The sequence below is a fragment of the Lagenorhynchus albirostris genome, chromosome 3 (genome assembly GCF_949774975.1).
Source record: "Lagenorhynchus albirostris chromosome 3, mLagAlb1.1, whole genome shotgun sequence".
Taxonomy (NCBI): Eukaryota; Metazoa; Chordata; class Mammalia; order Artiodactyla; family Delphinidae; genus Lagenorhynchus; species Lagenorhynchus albirostris.
The window spans coordinates 155820245-155834971 of NC_083097.1; the positions used below are offsets into that span (position 1 = coordinate 155820245).

The 14727-nt window shown below is 45.5% G+C and overlaps 2 protein-coding genes across 3 annotated transcripts in view; one reads left to right on the forward strand and one right to left on the reverse strand.

The window, feature by feature from the left end:
- The window catches only part of IBA57 (iron-sulfur cluster assembly factor IBA57), a 64355-nt gene extending 53851 nt beyond the window's left edge, over nt 1–10504 (forward strand). For both annotated transcript variants that reach the window (XM_060146598.1, XM_060146595.1), the window contains 2 exons: nt 1914–1996; nt 8992–10504. In XM_060146598.1, the coding sequence (XP_060002581.1) occupies nt 1914–1996; nt 8992–9072 (164 nt within the window). In that variant the 3' untranslated portion in view covers nt 9073–10504. The remainder of the gene's footprint in view (nt 1–1913; nt 1997–8991) is intronic.
- Nucleotides 2682–5744, reverse strand: LOC132517923 (ATP synthase subunit beta, mitochondrial-like). Its single transcript, XM_060145950.1, is given in 3 exon segments — nt 2682–3351; nt 3353–4356; nt 5730–5744. Coding segments are annotated over 3 exon segments (1602 nt in total). The 3' UTR covers nt 2682–2768.
- Nucleotides 10505–14727: the final 4223 nt, after the last annotated feature.

Genomic DNA, 14727 nt, shown 5'->3' on the forward strand with positions numbered 1-14727 from the left:
CACACATACGTATGTTAATTCTGGGTCTGTTTCTACCACTCACACCCACAGCCATTAGTTTATGAACTGTGAGTCTTGAACTCTGTTGCTCAAAACCATTGTGTTCTTTCTTGTTTAGTACGGTTGCTTTAGACTTATGTCCTGTACCAATCAGGGATTCCATGGGAGCTTTTCAGCCTCAGAATTATTTTAACTCCTAAAACCTTTCCTGCAGACCTCAAAGAGCTTTAGTTCCTGTGTGATAAATCTATTGATATCAAAACTGAGAAAATTTTAAATGTTTATTAATTCATTTAAAATAATAATAAGTCCATTATATGTTAATATAAATAACGTATTTTTAATGGAAAAACCCCTGTATTTTCTAAAACCAACAAAGAACAAAATGTAGAGGCAAGAGTGGCATTTATTAGTGTGCAAATCTCTTTAATACCCAGCTTCATACAGGACAGCTGAATTCTCTGCTCTGGAGTCCTGCAACCTTGGGACAATGCCACACTGGTGAGAGAGTAAGAGTGAAAGAGGCAACATGGAAACTGTCCGTACTGCTAGGTGTCTTGAAAGGGCTTCAGGGACCCACAAGTTGGTGGGACCACACTTTTAGAACCACGGCACTATAATATTTCTACTCTGATCAGCTTTTTATATTTGAGCTCTGATTAAGACTTCATTGAAAGAAACAACTCTGAAGGCAGGTTGAAAAGTGCAGGGTGAAGGGGAATGCCTGAACCCCAGGCCTGGCACTCACTACTGCAATGAGGCTACTTCTGCCATCAGCCCAGATGGACCAACCTTGTGGCCTTCACCTTGGCCTTCCTGGTGACCCTCACCATAACCATCAGGTGGCTTTCACCTTGATCTTCATCATAGCCCTCGCCTTGGCCATCACTGTGGCCCTCACCTTGGCCTGGCCATGGCTCTAACCCTAACCCTCACCCCAGCCCTGCTCAGGCTCGGCCTCCTGCACAGCACACTTGGGGGGCTGCTGCTTCTCCTGTTGTTACAGGTTTTCTTTGTTCTAATGAGCCAGGCTGCATGCTGTCCACACTGCTCAGAGTTGGGACACAAAACACCAATTTAGGCAGCTCTGGGTCTTCTCCCGGCTTTGGTCCTCCTAGCATCTCTTCCTGACTGAGTTCTCCAGGATTCTGCTGTTCAGGCCCCCTCTCCTTGTCACGCTTGGCTCCCTCTGCCCAGGGCTGCATCTCCTGGAAGATCTCCCTTGTGGAGTTCCATGAGCAAAGCCCATTGGCTTTGTTTTCCTCTTTTAAAACTTACCTTGTTGTTATTTTTTAACTGCAAATGGGATGTGTGCCTGTTGAATACAACCTAATGGCACAGAAGCACATAGAGTGAAAAGCCTGTGTCCTCCCTTCCACCCTCCCGAAAGTCACCATGATTAGCCATCTGTGCTCACTTTCAGACAATTCTGTGCACTTACAGACATAGATTTATTTGTATGTTTGTGCCCACACACAGTGTTTTGTGTTGTACTTTTCCAAGCTTAAATGGAATTGTGTCCTCTATGTTCTGCAACTCACATTTCTGTACTGGGTACATGTGTTGTGAAGGCTAATTTCATGTGTCAACTCGAGTAGGCCACAGGGAGCCCAAACATTTGGCCCAACATGATTCTGGGAGTGTCTGTGAGGGTGTTTCTGGATGAGGTTAACCTTGAATTGGTGGACTGTATAAAGCAAGTGGCCCTCCCCAGTGTGGGTGGGCCTCATCCAATCATTTGAAGGCCTGAATAGAACATACAGGTGGAGGAAGAGGCAACTCTTCTTGTCTGGCTATTTGAGCTGGACATCAGTCTTCTGTCCTTGGACTTGGACTGGAATATTGGCTCCCCTGGGTCTCCAGTTTGCCAACTCAGATGCATATATATGTGCATGTTGGTTTTGTCTCTCTAGAAAACCCTGATACTGGTGTCTTCCCATGTCAGTGGGCGAGGACCTCTTGCATTCTTTCTATGACTGCATCCTGCGTTCGCCAGGTATGTCCTGCAATTTATTTGATTCTCCCCCCGGCAAGTGAGTTTGCTGACAATATTTTGCTGCCATGTACCACCTTGAACATCCTTGTATCTGTACTGTAGCGCACATGTGTAAGAATTCCTGCAACTCACACATGTGGTAGGCATCCTTTCTGAAGTTTGTTTTTGGTATCTTCTTTTGGGCAGCAGTCATGAATTTGATTTTATTGTTATTATTTTGGCCACGCTGCACGGCTTGCAGGATCTTAGTTCCCTGATCAGGGATTGAGCCCAGGCCACTGCACTGCAAGTGTGGAGTCCTAACCACTAGACTGCCAGGGAATTCCCCATCATTAATTTGAATGTAGTCAAAATAATTATTTTCCTTTTAGGATGTCTGTTGTCTTATGTTTTGTTCAAGAAATTTTTGCATATATATGTTCTCAATTTTCTTCTAAAAACTGTGTTTTTTTTTTTTTTTTTTTGGCTGTGCCACACGGCTTGTGGGATCTTAACACCCTGACCAGGGATAAAACCCAGGCCCCAGCAGTGAAAGCGCCAAGTCTTAACCACTGGACTGCCAAGGAATTCTCATGTGTTGGTTCTTTTTTTTTTTTTTTTTTTTTTTGAGGGATGTACATTTTATTGTAAACCTGAAATACTCTTCAGACAGAACACAATGTCTTCAGTCTAGGCTCTCATGTGGCTTACAGAGGAAACTGTGATTTTTGGATTAGGGGCAAGGAGAGGGACAGCACAGAGGATGAGTGCTTAGTCTGCCAAAAGGACCTCCTCACGAGTGCTCCTCAGCCAGCTTATCAGCTTTTGCCACAGCTCCTTCAATGGGTCCCACCATATAGAAGGCCTGTTCTGGGAGATGGGCATATTCACCTCCCAAAATCTGCTGGAATCCCTTGATGGCCTTCTTCAGGGGTACCACCTTCCCCATATGACTGGTAAAGACCTCAGCCACCTGGAATGGCTGAGACAAGAAACGCTGTATTTTCCATGCACGGGACACAGTTAACTTGTCTTCCTCAGAAAGTTCATCCATATCCAGGATGGCAATGATGTCCTGGAGGGATTTGTAGTCCTGTAGGATCTTTTGCACCCCACAGGCAACATCATAATGCTCATTGCCAACAATGTTGGGATCCATGATGTGAGAGGTGGAGTCCAGAGGATCCACAGCTAGATATCTGCCCAGTTCAGCAATAGCACGGGACAGCACTGTGGTAGCATCCAAATGGGCAAAGGTAGTGTCAGGGGCAGGGTCAGTCAAGGCATCAGCAGGCATGTAGATAGCCTGTACAGAGGGGATAGATCCCTTTTTGGTGGTGGTGATTCTTTCCTGCATGGTACCCATATCAGTGGCCAGGCTGGTAACCCACTGCAGAAGGGATTCTGCCCAATAAAGCAGACACCTCTGAGCCAGCCTGGGTGAAGCAAAAGATGTTATCAACAAACAGCAATACATCTTGACCTTCTTGGTCTCTGAAGTATTCAGCGACAGTCAGTCCAGTCAGAGCTACCCGGGCCCGAGCACCAGGCGGTTCATTCATTTGACCGTACGCCAGCGCGACCTTGCAGGTAGCATCTTTTAAGTTGATAACACCAGACTCAGTCATTTCATGGTATAAGTCATCGCCCTCATGGGTCCTCTTACCAACACCAGCAAACACAGAGTAACCACCATGAGCTTTTGCAACATTGTTGATCAACTCCATGATCAGTACTGTCTTGCCAACTCCAGAGCCACCAAAGAGCCCAATTTTGCCACCCTGAGCATAGGGAGGCAGCAGATCCCCAACCTTGATACCAGTAGCAAGAATTTCCTGCTCAGCACTCATCTCCATGAATTCAGGAGCCTCAGCATGAACAGCAGCAAATTGTTTGGTTTCGATGGGACCTCTCTCATCAATAGGTTCTCCAATGATGTTCATGATTCTATGCAAGGTCTTAGGGCCAACAAGAATTTTGACTGGTGCACCAGAATCCAGGACTTTCTGGCCTCTAACCAAACCTTCTGTACCATCCACGGCAATGATCCTTACCGTGCTCTCACCCAAATGCTGGGCCACCTCCAAAACCAGCCTGGTTTCCCTGCCTTGCACTTCCAGGACATTTAGGATGGGTGGCAGCCCCTCGTCAAATTGGGCGTCCACCACTGCACCAATGACCGCCACGACACGCCCAGTGGCGGTGCCCGCCTTTGGCGATGGGTATGTTTGAGCAGCATAGTCTCTGGCAGGCTGGAGTGCTGCCGAAGCGGCCCGCAGTAAGAGCTGGGCTTGGGGTAGCGGTGCTGAAGGGCTGAGTCCCCGCAAGCCCTCAGAGGCTGAGGCAGCGGCACACAACCCACAAGTCCCAACATGGTGGAGCTGGGGTGGAGACTTTTAGTCAGGTTTTTAAATTCATTTCAGCTTGATTCTTTTAAATTTAAGTAAGATTCGTATAACATAAAGTTAGCCATTTTAAAGTATACAATTTAGAGGCATTTAATACGTTCACAATGTTGTACAACCATCACCTTTATGTAGATTCAAAACATTTTCATCACCTCAAAAGGAAACTCTATACCCATTAAGCAGTCATTCCCCTTTCTCCTCCCCTAGACCCTGGTAACCACTAATCCACTTTCTGTCTCTGGATTTGCCTGTTCTGAACATTTCATATGAAGGAATCATATAGTTTATGGCCTTTTGTGTCTGCCTTCTCTAACTGAGCATGTTTTCAAAATTAATCCACATTGTACATGTTTCAGTATTTTATTCCTTTTTATGACTGAATAATATTCAATTGTAAGGATAGAGCACATTTTGTTTATCCATTCATCAGTTAATCAGTTGATGGACATTTGAGTTTTTTCCACTTTTTGGCTATTGTGAATAGTTGCTGTGATAGTTTTTGTGTGGACATGCTTCAGTTTTCTTGAGTGCATACCTAGGAATGGAATTAAAGGGTCACATGGTAATTCCATGTTTAATCCACTTGAATTTTGTGTATGACACTATATTTGTTTCCTAGGGCTGCCGTAATAAATTACCACAAATTGGGTGGCTCTAAAACACCAGAAATTTATTCTCCTATGGAAGTACAAAATCAAAGTGTCAGTGGGTCAAGCTCCCTCCAGAGCCTCTAGGAAGGATCCTTTCTGCCTCTTTCAGCTCCTGGTGCCCCAGGAGGTCTGGACTTGTGACTGTATCACTACAATCTCTGCCTTTGTCTTCACAAGGGCTTCTTCCTTTGCGTTCCTACATACATCATCTTCCCTCAGTGCATGTTTGCCTCTGTGTCTACATTTCCCCTTATAAGGATACTAGTTATTGGGTTGGGGCCCATCCTAATGACCTCTTGATTTGATTGCATCTGCAGAGACTCTACCTCTAAATAGCTCCCAAGCACAGATTCTGGGGATAAGGACTTCGACATATCTTTTTCTGGGGATACCATTCATCCCATGATAGGTGCAAAGCAGTGATCTCGCTTTCATTTTTTTCAGAGAGCTGGTTGTCTAGAAAATTCTTCCCAGTCCTCTGGAGGGACATCTCAGTGTCTGAATGTGTGCAGGCCAGTTTCCAGGCTCTCTGTTCTTCTCTTTTCTCCTATTCTATTCTTGAGCCACTGTCTTGTCTTGATTACTACAGCTTCCTAATTGAGCTCTCACATCCAAGAGTCAGTGGTTAGAAAAATAGGGTCTGTTTCTTGCTTGGACAGCTTTCTCTGTTCTTGTGACCCTTTTATATGTGCTAACCTTGGCTCTGGCCATTGAAGGTCCAACAGTGACCACATGGAGGCCCTGGAACAGCTTTGTGGTATGCCCTAGAAATAACTTTGTCCAGAGCATGTCCAGCACAGCCCTGGGCCGAGGTGACAAGGATGTTGTATGAACTGATGCCCAGAATGTAATGCCCAGGAGAAAATAAGTTGGAGTCTTGAAGCTCTTTGGAAAGGCCAAAGATACGGGGGTTGAGCTGAAGAAACTGAGTGACTTTGTAGCAAAGCCATGGCTGTGAAAAGGTCCAGTTTCTAACCATGATAAAAGGGCAAGATTGCCAAGTTAAGTCACCCAGTTAATTGTGGCCCTTAATTTCTACTCTAGGAATTTGTGCAGCCCTAATATTAGCATTTGCAGGGAGGGAAGGCAGCTGTTGGGGGCAGGAGGCAGTTCCATAGTGGCTCCCAGGCCCCATGGGCTCTAATTTTAAACCATGAGAGGGGGAGGGAGGGCTCACAACTGTACTGCTGACACCAGTACAAGGGCACCCAGAAGTTCATTTTCCTTGGACACGTCAAAAAGATCTTCCACAAGCCTTTTCAAAGATTTGGCAAATACTTTTGGGCCAAAAAAATGTTTTTCATATACATTCCCTGGCATTTATTTTAGTGGATACAGGATATATTATTAAAATCCTTGTGTTACTTTAAATTGTTTAAATTCTTTTTTTAAAAAATAAATGTATTTATTTATTTATATTTATTTATTGTCTGCGTTGGGTCTCTGTTGCTGCGCGTGGGCTTTCTGTAGTTGCAGCGAGTGGGGGCTATTCTTCGTTGCAGTGCACGGGCTTCTCATTGCGGTGGCTTCTCTTGTTGCAGAGCATGGGCTTTAGGCATGTGGGCTTCCATAGTTGTGGCTCGTGGGCTCTAGAGCACAGGCTTAGTAGTTGTGCGTGGGCTTAGTTGCTCCTCAGCATGTGGGATCTTCCTGGACCAGGTCTTGAACCCCTGTCCCCTGCATTGGCAGGCGGATTTAACCACTGCGCCACCAGGGAAGTCCCTAAATTGTTTAAATTCTTATATCAGTGTTGCTTCCTGAAACTCTCAAATTACAGGATCATTTTTGGACTTTCACCCAAGTTAGTCATCACAACTGAATTCCTCTTGAACACTGTGAAAAAACTTCCAGGACTGATGAGAGAATTTCTAGAATTTAACCAATAGCATTACAATTCCCCCAGTAGGTGGCCTAAAGCGTTGCCCAGGATTTGAAATCAATTTTAACGATAGTTACTAATTTGAATAATAGTAACATAATTTCAAGCATGTTGTATTTACTTTAACGTTCTGATTTGGCATTTTTTAAGATCCTGTTTTGTTTGATACGCTGTTTTGGTGGCAGAGAATGATTTACCCAGGAAGTCCACTCTTTGCTACCTATCTCCACTGCCTTGTAGCAGTCATGGTTTCTGATGAGAAATAAGCTGTAAATCATATTGGGCTTCTCTTGTGTGTGGTGAGTTGTTTTTCTTGTGCGTATATCAGTGCACTTAATGGTGTCCCATATTTCTCTAAGATTGTCTATTTTCTTCATTCTTTATTCTCCCTGTTCTTTGGATTGCATAATCTCAATCAGTCTCTATGTTCAAGTTCATGGATTCTTTCTTTTGCCATTGACATCTACCATTGGACCCCTCCAGTGTGTGTTTCATTTTATAATTTTTTTTTACTGCTGTTCTCTATTTAATGAGACATCATCATGAAACCTTCCTTTACTTCTTCCAGCATGGCTTCCTTAAGTTCTTGGAACAGTTATGATAGCTGCTGTGAAACTTTGTTAAGTACAACATCTGGTCCCTCTCACAGTTTCTGTTGTCTGTTTTTTTTTCCTGCAATATGGGTCATTTTGCTGTTCTTTGCATGTCTCAAAATTTTTTCGTTGAAAGCCAGATATTTTAGGTAATATATTTTGGTAACTCTGGATACTGATTCCCCTACTTTTTCTCTGGGCTTGTTTTTGCAGTTGTTTGCCTATTTATTTGCTTAGTGATACAGCTAGACCTTTTTAGTGAGTCTGTTTCCCCGCCAGTGCAAAGCCTTTGGTGTCACTCCTCAGAGGGTGCAATTTAAGCATAAGCAAAGTCACCCTGGGATGCAGGGATTTTCAGAGGGCTCTCTGACTATCTCTTTCCTGATCCCTCCATTAAGCTGTTTCAGTTGATATCACACCCAGCTGTTGGGCTCCACTAACTGTTGGCTGACTGGTCTGCTGTTTTCAGCAATGCCCATAAACGGCTGCACAGTCTTCTGGCTAGTGTTCAGTTTTAAGGCCAGTCTCTGAGGTTTGTTCTTACCCCAGGAGGTTCTTCTTAGCTGTCTCTCTTTTTTTTTTTTTTTTTTTTTTTTTTTTTGCGGTACACGGGCCTCTCACTGCTGTGGCCTCCCTCTCCTGCTGCGGAGCACAGGCTCCGGACGCACAGGCTCAGCGGCGGTGGCTCACGGGCCCAGCCGCTCCGCGGCACGTGGGATCTTCCCGGACCGGGGCACGAACCTGCGCTCCCTGCATCGGCAGGCGGACTCCCAACCACTGCGCCACCAGGGAAGTCCCTTAGCTGTCTCTTTCCATGGTTCTCTCTGGTGAACTGGCTTGGTTTAGCTTTTTTCTCTTAATTAAGAGGAGCTACTGTTTTCAAGAGCACCCTGAGGCTTGAACATTCCTGCACTCTGTTTCAAGTGAGGTCAGTTCCTTTGTGGAGAGCTTTGGAGCCCTCTGTGAACTGCCTTTCCCCTGGGAAGAATCTGTGAGCTAACGCTCTTGTCAGCGGCAGCCTCTGGTCTTCTTGATTTGCTTCTCCTGGTGTGGAACCTCTGCTCTATGAGTGATTTGGGGTCGGGATAATCAGGACCCCCATATGTTCAGTCTACCATGCCTCCATTCAGTGAGTAGGCACTGCATAGGGGAAGGGTGCCCCCCAAATCTCAGCCACACTCACCAGGAATTTCGCTGCTTCAGCCTTGGAGCTGGAGGGAATGAGAAATGCTGGTGGCCTGCCCCCTTGGTAAGATGCCATACCCCCTGATCAGGAGCTGAAGGGAGAGGGACCCCATCTTCTTGGCCATACCCACCCCAGGTGGAGTTCTGTCAAACAGAGCTGGGGGTCGTTTGGGTAAATCCCCTCAGACTCATCATTCTTACCAAGTTTTAGTAGATTTTCTTGAATCAACATCTCTTCTTTTGCTGTGTGCGCTGAGGACAATTTTCTGAGATTATAATTTCTTTTTATTATTATTATTAGTGTTCGCCAGTTATACGTGTTTTGCTGCGGAGTGGGTCTGCAGAGCTCGTCATGCTGCTATCCCAGAAGTGGACCCTCTGAACCTTGTTTCTGAACTAAGGCTGATGCCTGTGGTTCTCAAACCTCAAGGTGTTGGAAGAGGCTTAAAACCCCTGCCACCTGACGATTGGACTGTTTTGCATTGATGTGAATATCATGGGGTAAGACATGGGAGATGACAAAGGAGCCTTCTCTCTATGAAGCCCCACAAGGCTTTGTAGACTTGTTTTGGAGAAATACCAGCCTCATTCCAACATTGGATGGACGTTCAACATAGCTGTGGATGCCGATGCACCTCCCAGCATTATTTGCAAAAATATGTGATGGTTCTTTAGTCTTGGTTACGAAATCTTTTAAAGGGCGCAAGAAGAATTCTTCCAGAGGCATGAGGTCCCAGGGAGAGGTAGAGCCTTTTCGCACTAGGTAATTTCTGCAGGTGACTAATATTTTGCAAGCAAAATAGCTATTTATTTCAAGTGCTCAACATTTACAGTATTCCATTGTATGATAGCATGTTATCAGATGTTAACAGAATCAAAGCTTGAAATACTAACTTGAATTTTTAAATGGATATAAAGGATGGCTGTGGGTATGCACGTAACATGATCAATCCTTGTAACTTTATGGTATTATTTTTTCACATGTGTTAAATAAGTGTATCCTCAGTAAAGTTTTCTTGTTACTATTACAATGCCCCTTAAGATTTTAGAAGTAGATGGATCCAGGGGTGTTTTCCAGCAACTACAACCCATTCCCCCATTCTCAGTGGGTATGAGCTGGGTGTCCAACAATTTGACTCAATTCTGACACTAACTATCTGGAGATAGCGTCAGACCCCGCAGGTTAAGGGCTCAGTCCCACAAGGCCACCCCCATTTCAGATGCCAATCGCAAGTCCAGAGCCACCCACACTTCTGACCTACTGGCTATACATCAGGGTTCCCATGACCCCCTTCTCAGGTTCAGTCATTTGCTAGAATGGTTCACAGAACTCAGGAAACACTTATGTATTTTTACTGGTTTATTATATAATAAAGGAGATCAAAGGAGGTGTGATCAATTATTAACTCCATTTCCAGACTCTCTTTCTTCTCTGGAGAATGGGGGTGGAGTGGGGTTGAAGATTTCAAGCTTCTAATCACAGCTTGATTTTTCTGGTGACCAGCCTCCATCCAGGAAGCATCCAGGAGCCCGCCAAGAGTCACCTCATGAGAACAAAAGACAGTCCTATCACCTGGGAAATTCCGAGGGATATAGGAGCTCAGTGTCAGGACCCAGGGACAAAGACCAGGTATATATTTCTCATTATGCCACAGACCCTGAACTGTTTTAGCTACCCAGCTGCCCAGTACCTGACCATGAACTCTCTGATGAGGCTTGGTGGTGTGCAGACTTGGTTCTCAGTAAGATTCAGCAGTTGCTTCTGAGTCTACCAAATTAAAGTTGTTTAATCCATTAAAAATCTTTTTATGAAATTCTTTGTCATGAGGATGTGAAAACTACAATTTTGAGCATGCAGGTGTCGCCTTTCCAATAACTGCTTCTGTAGTTGGTGTCTTATTTCGGGTTGCTATGGCCAAATACCATAGACTGGGTGGCTTATAAACAACAGACATGTATTTCTCACAGTTCTGGAGGCTGGAAGTCTGAGATCTAAGTCCTGGCAGTTTTGGTGTCTCGTGAGAGCTTGCTTCCTGGTTTATAGGCGGCCAACCTCTTACTATGTCCTCCTGTGGTGGAAGGGGCAAGGGAGCTCTCTGGGGTCTCTTTCATAAGGACACTAATCGCATTCCTGAGGGCTCCACCCTCATAACCTAATCGCCTCCCAAAAGCCTCACCTCCTAATATCAACACACTGGGGGTTAGATTTCAGCATATGAATTTTGGGGGGACACAAACGTTTAGTCTGTGGCAGCTGGTTTAGCTCCCAGTGTCATGCTGTGCTGCCCCTAATTGATGGAACAACATGTAGTCTAAAAACAGCCCCCTCTGAGAGTCCATTAGGTCTGCACTGTGGACTCAGAGCTCTCTCAGATTCCTTCTGGAATAAAAGGATCTCTAAATGTGTTCCTGCCTGGGTTGCCAATGAAGAAAGGCACCAAATTGCTCCTCCCAAACACACACCTGTTTGAATGGGAGTGGGCACAGCTGACTCCCCATGGGAGGGACAGCCTTCGGGGTGAGACTGAAGGTCAGGCCCCCCTGCAGGTGAAGGCCCCTTTCTCCACTCATGAGGCCACCAGACTATCTTAGGAGGGAGGCTGAGGCTGTGACTTTGCTTTCTTTGGGTTTGGCTCAGGTAGGATTTTAAAATTAAGCCAACACGTTTCCTGCACACTTGTGATATGCTAGAGATAAACATATAAGACTGCATTCAGAAAATATGCGTGATTTTAAAAGGCCTTTGCCAATGCCTTCAGCTAAGACAGTATATAACCGGTGTTGAGAGATGTGTGTGCATTGCCTTGGTGGGGCAGAAGAGCTTATAGCCTGCACCTGAGAAACAGATACAAAATCAAGGTGCACTTCCTTAAGGAGGGTCTGTCCTGGGGCATTAGGGTCCCCAGCGCCTCTGCCTTCGAGTGTCTGTTCCCCATCTGTCCCTGTCTTTCCTTTCGTATAAAAGCTTTGCAGAATTCTAAACACAGAATAACCCCTGCATTATGTCATTTTTCTTCTAAACCTCGGCCAGAAGTACCCAGATGTAGACCGGATGTAAGCATTTGAATGATGTGGCCTCTGTTTTGCCTGATGGGCATGGAGCCTTCATTGTTACAAACACCTACAATTCAATCTTACAGTGACAGAAGTGAGCTTGTATTTCATTTGGTAATTTTCCAAACAATTTACTTTGTTTGAGAAAGTAGCATTTCCTTTAGATTTCTCAATTCTGGCATTAATCAGCCTAAGTTTGTAATGGATGATTTTTTTTAAAAAAAGTGGCATCCAAAAATAAAAATGAGGAGGCTCCAAACTTTGGTCTTGAAATGGAAACAAAAAGGATAACCCAGTTTTGAACTACGTTTAGGAGAATGAGAGGATTGGAATCAGAGATCTTTTCCACCGTAATAACATTTTATTGTCGTTGTATGAACGTTACGAAGTAGTCTGATGTGTATTACTACAGAGAGGAGCAGACCAGGGCGACATACGGAAAAAGACAGAGATCTTCTTATCTTTATGGTGCAATTTAACACACATTAATAACATTGTGAATAAGGTTCTATTTTCAAAAACTGAATTAGGTTGTTTACATAAGGGAAATGATTTTAGTTTTTGAGGTATCTATTGTCGATACTTTACTATATGTCTATCAAGACTTTACTATCAATCTATTGTGTCTGGTGTCTATTGTCAGTACTTTACTCGGGGCAGAATCAACTTTATTTGCTCCAAATAGATTTTATTTTGATCCTGAAATATTACTGGAGAAAGTTTACTTTGAAGTGGGATATCTGTATTAAAGCTAGTTGAAAAGAAAACTGGTGTTTCCATGAAAACATTGCAGCATCACTTTACAGAACGCTTTATTTAGAATCTGCATTTCCCACCCCCTGGGACAGCTGGACTTTATCTCTTGCGTGGTCTTGGTGGAGTGTCTACTCTGCTCCACTCTTGGGTCACCTTTGTGGGGGGGCTGTCAGTAAGGGGCGGGTGAGGAGACCTGCACCCCAGGGAACTCCCACAGCCACTTAGTTTCTTGGAACTCATTTTTGTCTTTCACTTCTTTTTTTTTTTGCTACACTGTGCAGCATGTGGGGGTCTTAGTTCCCCGACCAGGGATCAAGCTCTGCCCCCTGCTGTGGAAGTGCAGAGTCTTAACCACTAGACTGCCAGGGAAGTCCTGTCTTTCACTTCTTTTTCTTGCAAAGGAATACATGCTTGGTGTTCAAATTTTAAATAATATACAAGTACGTCAAGTTAAAACTCCCCCACTTCTAATGATAACCACAGTTATCAATTTACCAAGAGTTTTCTGGATGTTTTTCTCAGTCCTTTTGTGGTTTCTGACCTTGGAACGTGGGTGATGGTGGGCTCCGTTCCTGCCCTGGGCACGTATTTACCCCCTGGTGATTCTCGAGGCTTCTCCACTAAAAGCCAGTCTTACCTACACCGACCCTTATGTCAAGCACGATCCATTTTATTGTTTTCTCTGCTGTCAGTTCTCCTAACATCTTGGAAAGCTGTCAATCACTGAGACAACCTTTTGTGGCCGTTGCTGAGGAAATCAGGTGCTTCATCGTCCAAATAACTGTGGTGTCTTGTGTAGCATTTTCTTGAAACCAAGTTTGGGCCTCACCATTTCTTGCACTGCACACGGTGCAATTTTGCGATAACCTCCTCTCAGTAGCACTTGTCTTGTCTCTTGGGTTTTGTAGCCGCCTTGCCGTGGGCCTGGCCCCTGGGCAGTTGGGGTCCTTGGACTGGAGAAAGCAGTGACCCCTATCTTGGGGCTCACTGTGGTCCTGGCGGGGATGCTAAACTCAGGCCTGGAGGTGACTAGCACACATCCTGGAACGAGGTCCCCCGGTGGGGACCAGGACAATTCCAGCCTTGGCATGGGGCGTGCACTCAGATCCAAAAGGAGACAGTCCACCATGTGGATGGGAAGACAAATGGGGTGCTGATAAGCCCCTCACCCCTTTGGTCTCTCCCCTCTGGATGTGAGTGTCCCTGGAGCTCTGGCCTTGCCTCTCACAGTGCCAGCTCTCCTTGTCCCCGGGGGCCCACGGATGCCTTCTCCCAGAGGCCCGTCCAGCCCAGTACGCCCAGAGCCAGCTCCCTCTTCTTGGTGCCCCCCCACTTCCACCTGATGAGCGAGGCCATCACCTGTGCAGAGCCAGGCCTGGTCGCTAGCCTCTCCCGCTGCCGGTCTGCATAGCTGGTGGTCAGCAGTCAGCCCAGGATATCCCTTGGGTTCCTCTCTTCCTCCTGGCCCCTCAACCCCGGGCCCCTTTCTAGTCCTGCCATGGGGAGGACGTCCTGGGGCTGTTTCCGGGGTCTGCACTTCTGAGCTCAGGGTCCCAAAGGTCCTGTGGACAGACGAAGGCCCCGGGAGGTCTCTGCAGGTCCCGCGATCCTCACCTAGGCTGCCCTGCCTGGCAGGGCCTCCCTCCCTCATGCTTCTGGTACATTCTTCTCCCCTGCTTAGCTCTGGCCTCAGCTCCTCTCTGAGCCTCCACCTGCCCCTCCTCCCCCTCCCTCAGCTTCCAGCTGCAGGTTTAGCCTCTTGTGGCCGAGGGGAGGTGGTGGGCACACCAGAAACCAACAGAGCCTCGGGGAAATGCGAGCTCCTGACTTTGGATTGTTTTTGTTTTTCATTTGATTACTTAATTTATTTACTGACATTATGTGTTTTAGAGTTAGCCCTGTGGATACAATTCCAGTTCATTTTTTAAACTGATGTGTAGCACACATTGCCCGATGACACAATCATTTCTTTATCCATTATAATATAGGTGGGCATTAAATTCTTTCCAAAGTTTCTCCACTAAAAGCAATAGTATGATTTAAAAACCCTTATCTACCTACATACGTGCAGAATTTTCACCTGCTCATCTCTCTTCAAACTTTTTGCTTTTTCACCCTGCCCCCATCCCCCCACCAAGGAATTTTTAACCATTTACACAATTTTTCAAAACCAAACTCCAGATTTTATTTGGATTTCACCAGCTTTCCCATTAATGTCCCCTTTTTT